Here is a 19,254-nt window from a genome sequence, read left to right on the forward strand (position 1 = left end):
GTATATGGATTAGTATATAGAAACACAACTTATTTTTGTGTGTTGATTTTATATACTGCAACTTTGCTGAATTTATTCTATAAGTGTTTTTGTAGAATCTTAGTGATGGTCATTGTCCAGTGCAAGAGTTTGATGTGGATCCTTCTGGTACTATTTTGCTTTCTGGATGAGTAGATACATAAACTTTGATCTACCTTAATGCTCAAGATACTCATATATGCATAATCATAACTTAATTCTACATATCTTTCCCTTTTTTGACTTCTCAACTTTATTATTATTATTATTAGTTTTTGAGATAACATCTCACTCTGTCACCCAGGCTGGAGTGCACTGGCACAGTCACAACTAACTGTAGCCTTGACCTCCCTGGGCTCAAGCAATCCTCCCATCTCAGCCTTACAAGTAGCTGGGACTACAGGCACATCCCACCATGACTGACTACTTTTTTGTATTCTGTAGAGACAGGGTTGCTCCGGCTGGTCTCAAACTCCTGGGTTCAATCAGTCCATTTGCTTTTGCCTCCCAAAGGGCTGGGATTACAGGCTTGAGCCGCTGTGCCTGGCCAACTTTCTGACTTTTAAAAATATTATATATATTTGTGAAATGCAAGAAAACATAAAGGATAATATAAAATACACCTCTGTCATGTCATACAAGTTTAGGAAGAGCCCCTCGTATAGCGTAGTTAAGAGTTTTTTAAGAAAACATTCACTTAGTTTTTATCTACTCATATCTTAAGGAATTGAATTGGTCCAGGAAGTCTTTGTACAGGAATGGGCCCAACATAAGGTGAGTGGAAGCAAACAATACATACAATCACAGGAAAGAAAAAATACTTGGTAAAACATTAAATTTAAATTACAATGAAGAAAAAGAAGAAATTGCTGTGGGAACACTCCCAGAATATAGGAAGAAGTTTCAAAAGAGATGAAAAATCTGATATCAAAGATATTATAAATAGCTTATAAAAATACAATCTTGAATCATAGGCTTTCTTAAAGAAGAAAACAGCAGTAATGATATATCAAGTTTCATAGAAAAAAATTTTCTAGATCCAGAAGAAAGTTAGGCTGAATGAATGAAAAGAGGCCAATTTGAAGGCATATGGTAATAAGTTTACAAATATCAAGAATAAGGATATACTTCTTCAAGCATTTAAATATGAGAAAATGACAACAAAAATCAAAGTGATCTTAGATTTCTCCTCTGTAGATAGTATAGCAATATTTATAAAGGTTTAATAGATAGTGGGGCTAAAATATTTAATGCCTAGACAAGATGTTCATACATAGAGAGAACATAAAGACATACTCAGACCTGAATAATTATATAAAATATTTCTCCCAAATATTTCTTTTAATAGAAAAGTTCTTAAAGACCATTTCTGGATCAGAAAAATGGATCAGAAAAATGTAAAAATTAAAACAGTTTACAAGAATTTTATGGTTAAAAAGTAATGAGTAGCTGACACAAAAGTCTCTTAAGACGTTGTGAAATGAAAAGAGTAAGTTGCAGAATAATGCGTATACTATAACCATATCTATATTTAAAGAAATACTTTAAAAGACTAGCACATACATACACACACACACACACACACACACACACGAAAAGCAGAATGTTGGTATTGTCTCACTCTGGTGAAGGATAGTGGAAGGAAACAAGGAGAACTTTCTAGTTCTTTATGCATTTGCTTTGCTAGAATATTGTGCAAAGTGTTTAGCTGTTGTGTGATCTCTCCATAAAGGCAGAGTTTATTATGATTGTGAAAATCAGATAAAAGTTAAAGAATGTAGAAAACCAAAGTAACTCGCCAGGCGTGGTGGCTCACGCCTGTTATCCCAGCACTTTGGGAGGCCGAGGCGGACGGATCACGAGGTCAGGAAATCGAGACCATCCTGGCCAACATGGTGAAACCTCGTCTCTACTAAAAAATACAAAAAAATTAGCCGGGTGTGGTGGCGCGCGGCTGTAATCCCAGCTACTCAGCAGGCTCAGGCAAGGGAATCGCTTGAACCTGGGAGGCGAAGGTTGCAGTGAGCCGAGATCACGCCACTGCACTCCAGCCTGGGGACAGAGTAAGACTCTGTCTCAAAAAAAAAAAAAAAAAAAAAGTAACCATTAGTATAATTATAAAGAGTATCTGCCAACATAGTTTGTACAGTAAACATCAAGATAAATAGTAATAGCAAGATAACAAGAATCAACTCTGAAAAGTCAAAAATCCTTTGTTAAAAAGCAGAGGTATGAAAACTCCAAAGACTTGATGCTTAAAAGAGACACACTTACAATAAAATTATACATTATTAAAAATTGTGGGCCAGATACAGTGGCTCATGCCTATAAGCCCAACACTTTGGTAGGCCAGAGCAGAAGAGTAGCTGCCTTGAGCCAAGAGTTTGAGACCAGCGTGGGCAACATAGTGAGACCCTGTCTCCACAGCACACACAAAAAACAAAAAATTAGCTGAGCGTGGCAGGATGTGCCTATAGTCCTAGCTATTCTGGAGGCTGAGGTGAGGGAATTACTTGAGCCCAGGAGTTAGAGGTGCAGTAAGCTATGATTATGCCTGGGCCACAGAGTAAGACCCTGTCTCTGAAAAGAGATAAGATGCCAATATATTATTACTGTTTGTATTGGTGGTTCTAGGCAATATAACAAGGAAAAGAAATTTCAAGTCATAAGAATTGGAGAGGAAAAAATGAAAGTGTAGTTATTAGTCATGTATATAGAAACCCCAAAGAATCTATAGATGAAATATTCAAAATAAAAAGTGAGAATTAATAATTTACTAGGCTATAAAAGTCTGAACAAATTTCATAGGTTCACATTACATAGATTGTTATCATGGATTTTATTAGTTTGTCCTCTCATCACTGTAAAGAAATATCTGGAGACTGGGTAATTTATAAAGAGGTTTAATAGGCTTACAGTTCTGCAGACCGTACAGAAAGCATCGTGGCTTCTGCTTCTGGGGGGGCCTTAGGGAGCTTTCAGTCATGGTGGGAGGCAGAATGGAAGCAGGCATCTAACAGCACAAACAGGACCAAGAGAGAGGTAGCAGGGAGGGCTACACACTTTTAAACAACCAGATCTTACTATGAAAAACAATGTGGAGATTCCTTAAAGAACTAAAAGTTAGGCTGGGCATGGTGGCTCATGCCTGTAATCCCAGCACTTTGGGAAGCCGAGGCAGGCGGATCACCTGAGGTCAGGAGTTCAAGACCCGCCTGGCTAATACGGTGAAACTCTGTCTCCTAAAATACAAAAATTAGCCAGGCGTGGTGGCAGCGCCTGTAATCCCAGCTACTCAGGAGTCTGAGGCAGGAGAATTGCTTGAATCCAGGAGGCAGAGGTTGCGGTTAGCTGAGATTGCGCCGCTGTACTCCAGCCTGGGTGACAGAGACTCTGTCTCAAAAAATAAAAGTAAAAAATAAAAAAAGAACCAAAAGTAGAACTACCATTTGATTCAGCAATCCCACTACTGGTGAACTCTCCAGAGGAAAAGAAATCATTATATGGAAAAGATACTTGCACACACATTTATAGCAGCACAATTCGCAATTGGGAAAATATGGAACCAGTCCAAATGCCCATCAGTCAGTGAGTGGATGAAGAAACTGTGAGATAGATATAGATATATGATGGAATACTACTCAGCCATAAAAAGGAATGAATGAATAGCATTTGCAGCAACCTGGATGGAATTAGAGAGTATTATTTTAAGTGAAGTAACTCAGGAATGGAAAACCAAACATCTTATGTTCTCACTCATAAGTGGGAGCTAAGCTATGAGGATGCAGAGGCTTAAGAAGGATACAGTGGACTTTGAAGGCCTGTGGGGAAAGGCCGGGAGGGGGCTGAGGGATAAAAGACTACAAAGTGGATTCAACGTATACTGCTCGGGTGATGCGTACACCAGAATCTCACAGATCACCACTAAAGAACTTACTCATGTAACCAAATACCACCTCTTCCCCCAAAACCTATGGAAATAAAATTTTTTTAAAAAAGTAATTGCAGTTTTACCCATTACTTTCTATTTATTTTTATTTTTATTTTTATATATTTTTTGAGACGGAGTCTCGCTCTGCTGCCCAGGCTGGAGTGCAGTGGCCGGATCTCGGCTCATTGCAAGCGCCGCCTCCCGGGTTCACGCCATTCTCCTGCCTCAGCCTCCTGAGTAGCTGGGACTACAGGCGTCCGCCACCTCGCCCGGCTAGTTTTTTTTTTTTGTATTTTTAGTAGAGACGGGGTTTCACCGTGTTAGCCAGGATGGTCTCGATCTCCTGACCTCGTGATCCGCCCGTCTCGGCCTCCCAAAGTGCTGGGATTACAGGCTTGAGCCAGCGCGTCCGGCCTACCCATTACTTTCAATGGCAAAAACTGCAATTTACTTTTGCACCAACCTAAAAAATAAAAAGATCTCATGAGAACTCATCACAATGACAGCACCAAGGGGGATGGTGTTAAACCATGAGAAACCACCCCTGTGATCCAGTCACCTCCCACCAGGCCCTACCTCCAACACTGGGGATTACAATTCAACATGAGTTTTGGTGGGGACACTGAATCAAACCATATAATGGAATTAAGCTAGATATCAGTAACAAATAGTAACTAGAAAATTCCCAAATGTTTGATAAGTAGGCAGTATACTTCTGAGTGAAAGAGAAATTCACATTAGAAAATATTTTTAACTGAGTGATAATGAAAATATTACATATCAAAATGTAGGTTTCCTGTGCTGAGGGGGAAATTTTTCACCTTAAATGCATCTCTTGAAAGATTGAAAATCAAGTATCAGTGACCTAAAGTATTCATCTCAAGAGGTTAGAGAAAGAACAGCAAAATTTAAGCCCAAAGTAGGTCAGAGTGGGTATTAGTAAAACTAGAAATATGTACAATAGAATTAACAAAGCCAAAAGTTAATTCTTTGAAAAGTTATTTAAATTGATAAACCCCTCATAAAATTGAGATGAATTAAAAAGGAGACATCACCAGAGAATATGGACATTAGAAAGAGAAGGGGATTTTCTGAATAACTTCACTTTCAAGTTAATTTGGACTTAAAAATGAGCAAATTATTAGAAAAACACAGATTACTAAAATTGACACAAGAAGCAGTAAATCAGAATGGTACTTTAATGAAATTGAACCCATTACTAAAAACCCAACAAAATAAACTCCAGAACCAAATGTATTTACTGGTGAATTCTTCCCAACAATTAAGGTGGAAGTGAAAACCTTTTAGGTTGTTTATGAGGGTAGTAAACCTGATACCCAAAACTAACTCTTTATACCAAAACCTGACAGGAAATACAAGAAAGAAAAATAAATACAAGAAAGAGTAATAAATCATGATGAGTTGGGTCTATTCAAGGAATGCAAGCAAGCTAGGTTTAACGTTCACAAATCAATGATCATCATATTTGTAAAAATAATAGGTAAACTTAATAAAGGTGGCTAGACACAAGAATTAATGTACCAGTGTCATTAGTACAACACTGAAAGGATGATCTTTTAAAAAAGAATTGATGAATGACCTCATCGAAAGTTCTGTTTTTAGGTTAAAGTTAAGTTTATAAAATAGAGGGAGAAAATGATTGCAAATTAATTCTTGATAAAAGGACTTACATCCAGCATATATTTTTAAAAACTAAACATTCAGTAATTAGACAACCCAATTTTTTTAATTGGCAGAATTTTAATAGATGTGGCTCCAAAGAGGATATATGGCAAATAAGTACATGAGAAACGGATTTTTAGCCATCGTTTACTCTATGGGCCTTCTGGTTCCAGAGGGATTTTAAATAATTTTTAAGTTCAGAGTAATTTTGTTTTTTAAAAAGTGATTTCAGCTCTGTGTTTTGCTGCCCTTCCTCCTGTAAGGTAATGGTCTTTGTAATCCAGTGTCCTGACATCCCTACCACCCACATGAATGCCTTTTCTGCATGGCCAATAGACAAGGTAGGCAGGTGGATGTTGTCATCTTAATTGGGGAATCATGAACTGGCAAGAAGGGCTCTTCTGGCCCTTGGCAAAGTCAACACTGAGTGTTCTTTCCCAAAGCTGCATTTTTATAGACTGCTTTAAGGGGAGAATTACATGAAATGGAAACAGGCATCTATAGTGGACCATCTGAAAAGCCCTTTATTTTCAGTTCTGACTTACCAGCTGCCATTTGTACAGCATTTGAATCAGGAGTGAGACTAACATTTCCTAACAGAATAATTTGAAGACTAAAATAATTACATTAGGACTCTAACATCAGGAACTATTTGAGGGGAAGGTTGTAGTGGGTTTCCTATGAGTTTTCACACAAGGCCGTCACGTGAGAATAGGCCATATGCAGTGGCTTTTTGGGAGGTCAAGGCGGGTGGATTTCTTGAGCCCAGGAGTTCAAGGCCATCCTGGGCAACAACATGGTAAAATCCTGTCTCTACGAAAAATAAAAATAGCTGGGTGTGGTGGCGTGCATCTGTAGTCCCAGCTACTTGAGAATCTGAGGCAGGAGGATCACTTAAGCCTGGGATGTTAAGGCAGCAGTGAGCCATGATTGTGCACTCCAGCCTGGGTGACAGTGAGACCCTGCCTGGAAAAAAAAAAAAAAAGAATAGGCTCAAAACATATTTAGGAAATCAGTTTTTATGTAGGGGAAGTCTCAGGTCTGTAATAGGGAGATACAGTGAAAAAGTCAGCCTGGGAAAAGAGGCTTCTTTAACTGTATGGAGGATTTAGCAAGAGGGAATGCTAGAAGAAGGTCAAAACACAACACTTGTTACAGTATGTCTTGTGTTACACACAAATATTCCTTACTCACCTTCAACTAAATGCACGCAGTAAACCAAAAGGAATGCAGTTCTACCTACATCTCTCCCCATCTCCCACCCCCATGTTTTTCATTCTTCTAACTGAATGCACATTGGGAGAGACTTGTGAAAAAGAATGTAAGAATAATTTAAAGGCTTTCCCAGTCAACAACAGAAATGAAATGCAGGTAAGTCGTAGTAGCTTTGTAAGATATCTTTGAGTAAGAAATTAAAGACTAAACTGAGAGATCTGATTGTTCAGTTGTCTTAGGGTTATAAATATATATAAAACATTTTGAGTGTTTAAGGAATTTTTAAGGGTAATTTTAACTTTTGTCTAATCCGTGAATAATTTGCAATACCACTACACTAGAATATGGAATCAGATCTCGTTACATCAGACTCAAACAAATACACAGCATTCTAAGACTATTGAGTTACCTTGTTGAAAATTTTCTTTAGGGAGTTCAAAGGGTCCGTTTGCAATTTGGGGGTATCCAGTCTTTTGGCTTCCCTGAGTCACACTGGAAGAAGAAAAATGGTCTTGGGCCACACATAAAATAAACTAACACTGTGATAGCTGATGAACTTAAAAAAAAATTGCAAAACAATTTCATAATATTTTAAGAAAGTTTACAAATTTGTGTTGGGCCACATTCAAAGCTGTCTTGGCCCACAGGTTGGACAATGCTTGTTTTTCTTTTCCCATTTTGACCTCTAAAACATTTCTTGAGGTATACTTTCTTTTACCTAAAGATAATGTTCCTTTTGAAGTGATTGTTTTAGGCTTAAATAAGTTTGATGGTTTTTAATCTGTTTAGAATGTAGGAGGACGAGATATAAGGATCTTTACTTTTTGTATAAATATTTCTTCTGATCAAAACAGTGAGTTGTAAACTATGACCTTTGTGATCTTTTCTGGTAAAAACAAGGGAAGAAAGTAACATTGTGAGGTATATTGTCATTGTAGGATTCTGTCAAACCATTTTTCTTAATTATGTCCTGCAGTTATTTCATGTAATGAAATGTTTTGTTATTTGCCTGTTGCATTTCAGAACAATTTGAGTAGGATATATATTTTTAAGAGTATCCTAAACTCATCAGTTAAAGTGGCAGCAAACTTTTATGCTACTGTTTTCGTTTTTTACTTTTTCCTTAAGATTCAAAGACTTGTTCTGGACACAGTATATTTTTCTTATTGAAACATCATAGGCTGTGATAGAGCTGTAGTAGCAGAAACCTAGAAGACAGAGGGTCTCCTAGAGAGAGACATGATTCAGTAGGGAAAGTCTCTTGCTCTTACACATCTTTCTATATTCTCCTTGTTCTTGTCCTAAAGGCAGTATTTGTTGTATTTCAAAGCCAAACGTAAAACAATAGTCATCTGTTTTAAATTGTTAATAACTCTTTCAGCCTCTAAAAGAGACTTTGAATTTTGAAAAATAATTTTTTTGAGACAGGGTCTCACTCTTGCCCATGCTGGAGTGCAGTGGCATGATTTCGGCTCACTACAACCCCTACCTCCCAGGTTCAAGTGATTTGTGCCTCAGCCTCCCAAGTAGCTGGGATTACAGGCATGCACCCACACCTGGCTAATTTTATTTTATTTTATTTTATTTTTTAGTAGAGATGGGGTTTTGCCATGTTGGCCAGGCTGGTCTCGAACTCCTGGGCTCAGGTGATCTGCCCATGTCAGCCTCCCAACATGCTAGGATTATAGTCATGAGCTGCTGCATCCAGCTGAATTTTGAGTCTTTTAATTGTTTTGGAGAAAGAATTTTCTGTTTTTTATTAGAAAATTCCCTTTCCTTACACTTAGATATCTTATTATATCTCTCTGCTCTAATATATTTAAAATATGATTCTGAGAATCAGAATATATCTACTTAATTATTTGTTTGAATTCAAATTCATTTGAAGTTATTGCTCCTCTTACAGATAAATGCCTCACTGGATTAAATCTGTATAAGTTACTTTAGCAAGATTTGCCCATATTAAATGATTAGAAAAAGAACTGAACTTTAGATAGCTTTTATGACTGTTGTTTAGGAAACAGTACTGCTGGAGCACCCTTTCAGTGCTGTGAAACAAGAACTGCAGAGAAAATGGATTGAAGAGTTGAATAAGCAAATAGAAGATGACCGTCAAAGAAAAATAGAGGAAAAAATTATATATTCAAAGGTAACTTATGAGGTTTTATGGCTATAAAAGAAAATGATAATAAAATCAAAGTCTTCAATCAATTAAAACTAGAAGTATTCTGAAACTTCTTGACAAGACCAGAATATTCCAGTTATTCCACATTTGCCCATGTGAACCTGTTTCATTGAATGCATTATGTGGCATTGCATAGCTTCTTACAGCTTTTTAGAAATTTCCTAATTCTTTGAATTTCTCAAATTTTCGAAGCTAGTTATGTATAAGGACTCTAAACAGTACAGTTTTGTTAATTTTTATGATGCTTATTCTGCTCTAAGGTGACTTTTAGAAATCATCTTTGGTTGTCATTTGGAATTATATATGAGAATTTTTTGTCATCATTAGGGTGAGGAACATGACAGATGGGCAATGCACTTTGATTCATTAAAGAGTTATCCTGGTTCTCAATCTCAACTGTCCTCTCGGTCAACACACAAACAACCTGAGTACTTCTGTGTCTCTCCTGACACTCAGGAGCTGGCTGATGTCAGCAGTGTTTGTACACCTACAACTGGAAGCCAGGTTGAACCTTCAGAGGTGGAGCATAGAGCAAAACCTATTAAGGATGTGGTTATGGCAAACAGTAAGAAAACAAAGTAAGTTCATGCTTATGTATTTATTGATTTTTAAGACAGTCTCTGTGCTTTAGTAAGACTTGTTAATGTCTCATTGGTTTCAGATTTGGTATTTGTCTTTAAAATAGAAATAATCAGTAGATTTATCCCAAACAAAAATGATTTAGCTTGTTGAATCTACCTTTTTGAGGTTTTTAATAGCTAATATATGTATCTTTCCAGCTTTTTCCGTTCCATGACTGCTCTCTTGGACCCAGCTCAGATTGAGGAACGAGACAGACGACGACAAAAACAATTAGAGCATCAGGTATTGCATTGTTAAACATTGTTCTTTACCTTAATAAGTAACAGTCATGGTGAACATATACCTAAGTAAATGGAAATTTAAATTCTGATGTAACTTTACAGCATAGGTCCTGTCCAGTTGTGTCATGAATCCAGTCCCTACCCCAACTGGCATTGTAATATTAGAATTATACTTATGCTAAGAACCCAACAGTATCACATACTACAGCCACCTGCCTTCCAGTAGAGAAGGTCTTTAATATATAAGTTGTATATGTGAATTTGTATTGTCTTAGGTTAGTACTGGTTTTTTTTTTTTTTTCCCCATCAATTTATTTCTCCTGAGTTCTGTTTAAGATGAGAATTCATTCTTTGAATAGGGATTGAACTAGAATTATGATTAAGAAATCTAATGCATAATATAAGAAAAGAGGCTAAAATTAAAACTTCCTCTCCTGATTTTAGCCTACTGGTAAAGGGACTTTAATATCTGCATAATTCTTCAAATCCTTTGATACATGAATTTGGCATCATTAATGTTACGCTTAGTCAGTGAGCAGACATTTGCAGAGCATCTGCTACTTACCAGGCACTATGCTAAGCACTGAGATTATTTCTTCATTTTTTTTAATATCATTTCCTCCAGTAGCCCTCTTAGGGTTGAAGAAAAGGCATGTAGAACTTGACAGTACAAATGGGAGATGGGAGAAGTGCATTGGAAATTTGACATTTCCACTTCACTTACATAAATAATACTTTCACTATGCTGATAAAACTTATTTCTACAGTCACCAAACAAATGCTTCATGGATTTTTAAAATTGATATATAAGGTTTTATATATTTATAGGACACATAAGATATTTCGTTATATGTGTAGAATGTGTAATGATTAAGCCAGAGTATTCTGATATCTATCACCTTGAGTATTTATCATTTCTGTATTGGGAACATTTCAGGTTTACTAACCAATTTGAAATATACATGGTTGCTGACCATAGTCACCTTACTATTGCTATCAAACATTGGAACTTATTCCTTTCATCTAACCATATGTTTGTACCCGTTAACCTACCTCTCTTGATCACCACCACCCTCACACACACCCTTCCCAGCCTTTAATACCTATCATTCCACTCTTTAGCTCCTTGAGACCTACTTTTTTAGCTCCCACACGTGAGTAGGAACATGTGATGTTTATCTTTCTATACCTGGCTTGTTTCACTTAACATAATGACCTCCAGTCGCATCTGTGTTGCTGTAAATGACAAGACTATTTTTTCTTTATGGCCAAATAGTATCCCATTGTGTATATACCATATTTTCTTTATCTGTTTGTTCATTGATAGACACTTAGATTGTAAATAGTGCTACAATTAGCACAAGAATGCAGGTATCCTTTTGATATACGGATTTCATGTTCTTTGGATAAATATCCAGTACTGGGAATGCTGGATCGTATGGTAGTTCCATTTTTAGTTTTTGGAGACGTCTCCCTACTGTTTCCATAGTGTCTGTATTTATTTACATTCCCACTAACAGTGTATAAGGATTCTCTTTTCTCCACTTCCTTGGCAACATCTGTTATTTTTTGTCTTTTGGTTTGTTTTTGAGACAGGGTCTTGCTCTGCTGCCCAGTCTGGTATGCAGTGGCATGATCATGGCTCACTGTAGCCTAATACTCCTGGGCTTAAGCAATCCTGCTGCCTGAGCCTCCCCAGTAGCTGATACTACAGGCATGCTCCACCATGCCAGGCTAATTTTAAATTTTTTCTTTTATAGAGACACAGTCTCACTGTGTTGACCAGATTGGTTTCGAACTCCTTTCCTCAAACAGTCCTCCAACCTCAGCCTTCCAGAGTGCTGGGATTACAGGCCTAAGCCACCGGGCCCAGCATTTTTGTCTTTTTAGTAATAGCCATTCTAACTGAGGCGATATGATATCTCATTGTGGGTTTGATTTGCATTTCTGTGATTAGTAATGTTGAGCATTTTTTCATATACCTGTTGGCCATTTATATATCCTCTTTAGAAAAATGTTTATTAATACTCTTTGCCTACTTTTTAATGGAATTATTTGGGTTTTGGTGTCTGTGTGTGTTGAGTTTGAGTTTCTTATGTATTCTGGATAGTAGCCCCTTGTTGGATGAATAGTTTGCAGATATTCAAACTACTGAATATGCAAGCTATTGAATATTCAAACTACTGAATATTCAAACTGGGGGACAGACTGTCTCTTTCACTCTGGTTGTTTCCTTTCCCCTGCAGAAGCTTTTTAGTTCAGTTTAGCCCTATTTGTCTGTTTTTGGTGCCTGTGTTTTTGAGGTCTCGACCATAAACTCTATACCAGTGTCCTCAAGTGTTTTCCGTATGTTTTCTTCTAGTAGGTTTCCATTTTGGGGTCATACATTTAACTATTTAATCCATCTTGAATTTTTTTTTTTTTGAGGTGGAGTCTCACTCTGTCACTCTGAAATGCAGTGACGTGATCGGCTCACAGCAGCCTCCACTTCCCAGGTTCAAGCGATTCTCCTGCCGTAGCCTCCTGAGTAGCTGGGATTACGGGTGCATGCCACCACACCTGGCTAATTTTTTTTTTTTTTTAAGTACAGATGGGGGTTTCACCATGTTGGCCAGGCTGATCTTGAACTCCTGACCTTAAATGATCCACCTGCCTCACCCTCCCAAAGTGCTAGGATTACAGGCATGAGCCACCACACTGGCCCTTGAATTGTTTTTTTGAATATGGTGAGAGATGGGGCTCCAGCTTCATTCCTCTGAATATAGATATCCAGTTTTCCCAGCATTATTTATTGAAGAGTATGTACTTTCCCCAACTATGTTCTTGACACTTTTGTTGAAAATCAGTTGGCTGTAAGTACATGGATTTATTTCTGGATTCTCTATTCTGTTCCATTGATCTATATGTCTGTTTTTATACGAATACCATGCTGTTGTGGTTACTATTCTTGTAATATATTTTGAGTCAGGTAGTGTGATGCCTTCAGCTTTGTTCTTGTGATCCACCTTGATTTAGTTATTACGGCTCTTTTTTGGTTTCATAGATATTTTAGAATTGTTTCTATTTCTGTGAAAAATGAAGGTGGTATTTTGATAGAGATAGCATTGAATTTGTAGATTGCTTTAGGCATAATTCTTCTGATCCATGAACACGGGATATCTTGCCATTTGTTTGTGTCCTCTTTAGTTTCTTTCATCTGTTTTGTAGTTTCTTTGTGTGTAGAAATGTGTAACCCCCTTGGTTAAATTTATTCCTAGGTATTTTATTTTTTGGAGCTATTGTAGGTGGGATTGCCTTCTTTATTTATTTCTCAGCTAGTGTATAGAAATGCTACCGATTTTTGTATGTTGATTTTGTGTTCTGCAACTTTACTGAATGTATTGATCAGCTGTGAGTTTTTTTGTGGAGTCTAGGTTTTGTTTTTGGGTTTTGTTTGTTTGTTTGTTTGTTTTTGATACAGAGCCTTCGCTCTGTCGCCTAGGCTGGAGTGCAGTGACGTGATCTCGGCCCACTGCAACCTCTGCCTCACGGGTTCAAGCGATTCTTCTGCCTCAGCCTTCCAAGTAGCTGGGACTACAGGCGTGTGCCACCACACCTTGCTAATTTTTGTATTTTTTTAGTAGAGATGGTGTTTCACAGTGTTGGCCAGGCTGGTCTCGAACTCCTGACCTCAGATGATCCACCCGCCTTGGCCTCCCAGAGTGCTAGTATTTCAGGCATGAGCCAGTGCGCCAGTGGAGTCTAGGGTTTTTAAGCTATAAGATCATAACATCAGCAAAGGGGACGTTTTGATTTTAGTTGTTTTGTTTTGTTTTGTTTGTTTTGAGACAGCTGTCGCCCAGGCTGGACTTCAGTGGCACAGTGTTGGCTCACTACAACCTCCACCTTCTGGGTTCAAGCAATTCCCATTAACTACAACCTCCACCTTCTGGCTTCAAGCAATTCCACCCAAGTAGCTGGAATTACAGGTGTGCACCACCATGCCTGGGTAATTTTTGTATAGGGGACTTTTTATTTTATCTTTCCTAATTTAGGTGCCCTTTATTTATCTTTCCTGGTTGCTCAGGCTAGGACTTCTGTTGCTATGTTGAATAAGAATGGTGAAAGTGGGCGTCCTTATTTTGTTTTAGCTCCTAGGGGAAAGGCTTTCTTTCAGCTTTTCCCCATTAACTATGATGTTAGCTGTGGGTTTGTCATATATAGTCTTTATTATGTTAAGGTATATTCCTTCTGTGCCTAGTTTGTTGAGAGTTTTTATTATTAAGTGATGTTGAATTTTGTGAAATGTTTTTTCTTGTCTACTGAGAAGATCATATGGTTTTTGTCTTTCATTCTTTTGATGTGATGTATCACATTTATTGATTTGTATATGTTGAATTCTCCCTGCATCGCTAGGATAAACCCCACTTAATTGTTGGGTATTAGTTTTCTCATGTGCTGTTGGATTGAGTTTGCTAGTATTTTGTTGAGAATTTTTGCATCTATGTTCATCAAAAATAGTGGCCTGTAATTTTCTTTGTTCTTTTTTGTTCTGTCCTTCTCTGGCTTTGGTATCAGGGCAATCAATGCTGGCCTCACAGAATGAGTTAGGGAAAATTTCCTCCTCTTTGACTTTTTTGGAATAGTTTGAGAAGAATTGGTTAGTTCTTTGATAGTTTGATAGAATTCATTAGTGAAGTTGTCTGGTCTTGGACTTTCCTTTGTTGGGAGACTTTTTATTACCAATTCAGTCTCATTACTCATTATTGGTCTGTTCAGGTTTTCTATTTCTTCCTGATTCATTCTTGATAGCTTGTGTGTGTCCAGGAATTTATCCATTTCTTCCAGGTTTTCTAGTTTATTTGTGTGTAGTTGTTCATAATAGCCTCTGATGATCTCTTGTATTTCTGTGGTATCAGTTGTAATTTCTCCTTTTTCATTCCTGATTTTATTTGGGTTTTCTCTCTTTGGTTCTTGGTTAGTCTAACAAGTAGCTTATTGGTTTTGTTTATCTTTTAAAAAAATCTTTGTTTCTTGATCCTTTGTATTGTGTTTTTTGTCTCTATTTTGTTTAGTTCTGCTCTAGTGTTTATTATTTCTTTCCTTCTACTAATTTGGAGTTTGTTCTTTTCTAGTTCCTTTTAGGTACATCATTAGATTGCTTTTTGAAATGTTTCCACTTTTTTGATAAATGCACTTATTGCGAAAATTTCCCTCTTACACTGCTTTTTCTGTATCCCATAGGTTTTGGTATGTTGTGTTTCAATTTTCATTTTTTCAGGAATTTTTAAAAAATTTTTTTCCTTGACTGGATGCTTTTTCAGAAGCATGTTGTTTAATTTGTTTATTTGTACAGTTGCCAGTGTTCTTCTCGTTACTGATTATTAGTTTTGTTCCATTGTAGTTTGAGAAGGTACTTGATTTGAAGTCAGTTTTTTAAAGTTTGTTGAGATTTGTTTTGTGTCCTAACATATAATCTGTCCTGGAGAATAATCCTTGTGCTAATGAAAAGAATGTGTGTTCTCTTAACTGATGGATGAGATGTTGTGTAAGGCTGTTAGGTCTGTGTGGCTTAATGTACAGTTTAAGTCCAATGTTGGTTAATTTTCTTTTTAGATGATCTATCTAGTGCTGAGAGTGAGGTATTGAAATCCCCAACTATTATTGTATTGTAGTCTATCTCTACTTTTAGATCTAATAATGCTTGCTTTATATTTCTAGGTGTTCTGGTGTTGTGTACATATGTTTGCAGTTGTTATATCGTCTTGCTGAATTGATCCCTTTATCATTATAGAATGACCTTCTTTGTCTCTTTTTAATGTTCATGACTTAAAGTCTTTTTCATCTGAAATAAGTACAGCAATTCTTGCTTGCTTTTGGTTCTGGCTGTGTTGAATATTTCTTTTCCATTTCTTCCCTTTTAGTCTTTTTATGTCTTTACAGATGAAGTGACTTTCTTATGGTCAGCAAATATGTTTTGTTTGTTTGGCTGGTTTTTATTCATTCAGGCAGTCTATACCTTTTAATTTACTTAGTTTACATGCAAAGTTATATATGAAGACTTAATCCTGTCTTTTTTTTTTTTTTTGTAGTTTGTATATCCTTTATTCCTTTCATTATTTATCAATGTGGCTTGGTAGTTTTCTGTAGTGAAAATGTTTGATTCCTTTCTTTTTCTCTTTAGTGTGTTTCTTTCTTTTTGTTTAACATTGTGGTTTGGTGGCATCCTGTAGTGGTAACATTTGAGGTTTTTTTCTCCTCTTTATTTGTTTGCCCTACCAGTGGTTTTTGTATTTTCAAGTGTTTTCTTGGTGGTAGTTAATCGCTGTTGTGCTTCCAGGTGTAGACTCCCTGAACTTTAGCATTTCTTGTATGACCGGTCTAGTGGTGATGACTTCCCGCAGCTGTTGCTTGTCTACGAAAGACTTTATTTATTCTTCATTTATGAAGGATAACTTTGCTGGGTGTAGTATCTTTGGCAGGTTTTTCTCCCCCCCTTTCAGCACTTTAGATATAATTCTCTCCTGGCTCTAAGGTTTCTGCTGAGAAATATGCTGTTAGTCTGATGGGGGTTCCTTTATAGGTGACGAGATGCTTTTCTCTTGCATGGTTTTTAGAATTTTCTCTTTGTCTCTTACTTTTAACAGTTTGACTATAACATGCTGTGGAGAAGAATTTTTTGCAGTGTTTCTATTTGGGGATCTTTGAGCCTCCTGTATCTGGATTACTAAACCTCTTGCTAGACCTGGGAAGTTTTCATCTTTTATTTCATTAAATAGGTTTTCTAACTCTATCCTTTCTGTTTGCCTTCTCAGACACTGAAAATTCAAATATTTGGTCCCTTTTGTTGTCCCATATGTCACAAAAGCTAGCCTGCTTCTTTTTTATTCTTTTTGTTTTTTTTTCTGAATGTGTTATTTTTAAAGACCTATCTTTAGGCTCTACAAGTCTTGTGTTTTATTTAATCTATTGTTGAAGTTTTCAGATATGCTTTGTATTTCATTCAATGATTTCTTCATTTCCAGAATTTGTTTGGTGGTTGTTTTTCTGATATCTACCTCTTTGGTACCTTTCTCATTCATACCCTGAATTGTTTTTCTGACTTTTTTGTATTGGTTTTCAGTATTCTCTTGTACCTCATTGGGCTTCTTTAGTATTGAAATTTTGAATTTTTTTCTGGGATTTCATAACTTGCTTTTTGACTGAGATCTATTGCTGGAGAATTATTGTATTCCTTTGGAGGTGTCCTGTTTCCTTTTTAAAAATTTTTATTTTTCCATAAGTTATTGGGGTACAGATGGTATTTGGTTACATGAATAAATTAGTTAGTGGTGATTTGTGAGATCCTGGTACACCCATCATGCGAGTAGTATACATTGCATCATATATGTTTATTTAACCCCCCCCACCGACCTCCACTCTTCCCTACAAGTCCCCAAAGTCCATTGTATCATTCTTATGCCTTTGCCTCATCATAGGTTAGCTCCCACATATAAGTGAGAACATACGATGTTTGGTTTTCCATTCCTGAGTTACTTCACTTAGAATGATAGTCCCCAATCTCATCCAGGTCATTGCAAATGCTGTTAATTCATTCCTTTTTATGGCTGAGTAATATTCCATTCTATATATATATATGTGTGTGTGTGTGTGTGTGTGTGTGTGTGTCACAGTTTCTTTATCCACTCGTTGATTGATGGGCATTTGGGTTGGTTCCATGATTTTCCAATTGTGAATTGTGCTGCTATAAACGTGCATATGCAAGTATCTTTTTTGAATAATGACTTCTTTTCTTCTGGGTAGATACCCAGTAGTGGGATTACTGGATCAGATGGTAGTTCTACTTTTAATTCTTCAAGGAATCTCCACACTGTTTTCCATAGTGGCTGTACTAGTTTACCTTCCCACCAGCAATGTAGAAGTGTTGCCTGATCACCACATCCACACCAACATCTACTGTTTTTTGATTTTTTAATTATGGCAATTCGTAAAGTGGTATCACATTGTGGTTTTGATTTGCATTTCCCTGATCATTAGTGATGTTGAGCATTTTTTCATATGTTCATTGGCCATTTGTATATCTTCTTTTGAGAATTGTCTATTCCTGTCCTTAGCTCACTTTTTGATAGGATTGTTTGTTTTTTTTCTTACTGATTTGAGTTTGTTATAGATTCTGGTTATTAGTCATTTGTCAGATATATAGATTGGGAAGATTTTCTCCCACTCTGTGGGTTATCTGTTTACTCTGCTGAGTGTTTGTTTTGCCATGCAAAAGCTCTTTAATTAGGTCCCAGCTATTTATGTTTGTTTTTATTGCATTTGCTTTTGGGTTTTTGGTCATGAAGTCTTTGCCTAAGCCAACGTCTAGAAGGGTTTTTCCAATGTTATCTTGTTTTTTTGTATTTATGGTTATTTATTATTTCTCCCATATCTTTTTTTGTTGTTGCTTATTATACTTTAAGTTTTGGGGTACATGTGCAGACATGGAGTTTTGTTACATAGGTATACACGTGCCATGGTGGTTTGCTGCACCTATCAACTCATCATCTACATTAGGTATTTCTCCTAATGGTATCCCTCCACTAGAGGCCCCCACGCGCTGACAGGCCCCAGTGTGTGATGTTCCCCTCCCTGTGTCCATGTATTCTCGTAGTTCAACTCCCACTTATGAGTGAGAACGTGCAGTGTTTGGTTTTCTGTTCTTTTGTTAGTTTGCTGAGAATTATGGTTTCCAGCTTCATCCATGTCCCTACAAAGGACATGAACTCATCCCTTTTTATGGCTGCATGGTATTAATGGTGTATGTATGCCACATTTCCTTTTTTTTTTTTTTTTTTTGAGATGGAGTCTTGCTCTGTTGCCCAGGCTGGAGTGCAGTGGTGTGATCTCGGCTCACTGCAAGCTCTGTCTCCTGGGTTCATGCCATTCTCCTGCCTCAGCCTCCTGAGTAGCTGGGACTACAGGCACCTGCCACCACGCCCGGCTAATTTTTTGTATTTTTAGTAGAGACGGGGTTTCACCATGTTAGCCAGGATGGTCTTGATCTCCTGACCTTGTGATCTGCCTGCCTCGGCCTCCCAAAGTGTTGGGATTATAGGCCACATTTTCTTTATCCAGTCTATCATTGATGGGCATTTGGGTTGGTTCCAAGTCTTTGCTGTAGTGCTACAATAAACATACATGTGCACGTATCTTTTTTTTTTGTTTTTCCTTGAGACAATCTGGCTGTGTCGCCAGGCTGGAGTGCAGTGGTGCAATCTCAGCTCACTGCGACCTCCACCTCCCGGGTTCAAGTGATTCTCCTGCCCCACCCTCCAAAGTAGCTGGGATTATAGGCACCTGCCACCATGCCTGGCTAATTTTTGTATTTTTAGTAGAAA

The 19,254-nt window shown here is 37.2% G+C and overlaps 1 protein-coding gene across 50 annotated transcripts in view; it reads left to right on the forward strand.

The window, feature by feature from the left end:
• Positions 1-19,254, forward strand: part of CCDC66 (coiled-coil domain containing 66) — a 57,067-nt gene that overhangs the window by 19,866 nt on the left and 17,947 nt on the right. For 36 of the 50 annotated variants that reach the window (XM_077993183.1, XM_077993191.1, XM_077993189.1 and 33 more), the window contains 3 exons: positions 8,865-8,996; positions 9,360-9,610; positions 9,812-9,896. In XM_077993183.1, coding sequence (XP_077849309.1) covers positions 8,865-8,996; positions 9,360-9,610; positions 9,812-9,896 — 468 coding nt within the window. The remainder of the gene's footprint in view (positions 1-8,864; positions 8,997-9,359; positions 9,611-9,811; positions 9,897-19,254) is intronic. The other 14 variants (XM_077993206.1, XM_077993194.1, XM_077993199.1 and 11 more) reach the window with 1 other exon arrangement.

The sequence above is a fragment of the Macaca mulatta genome, chromosome 2 (assembly GCF_049350105.2).
Source record: "Macaca mulatta isolate MMU2019108-1 chromosome 2, T2T-MMU8v2.0, whole genome shotgun sequence".
NCBI lineage: Eukaryota > Metazoa > Chordata > Mammalia > Primates > Cercopithecidae > Macaca > Macaca mulatta.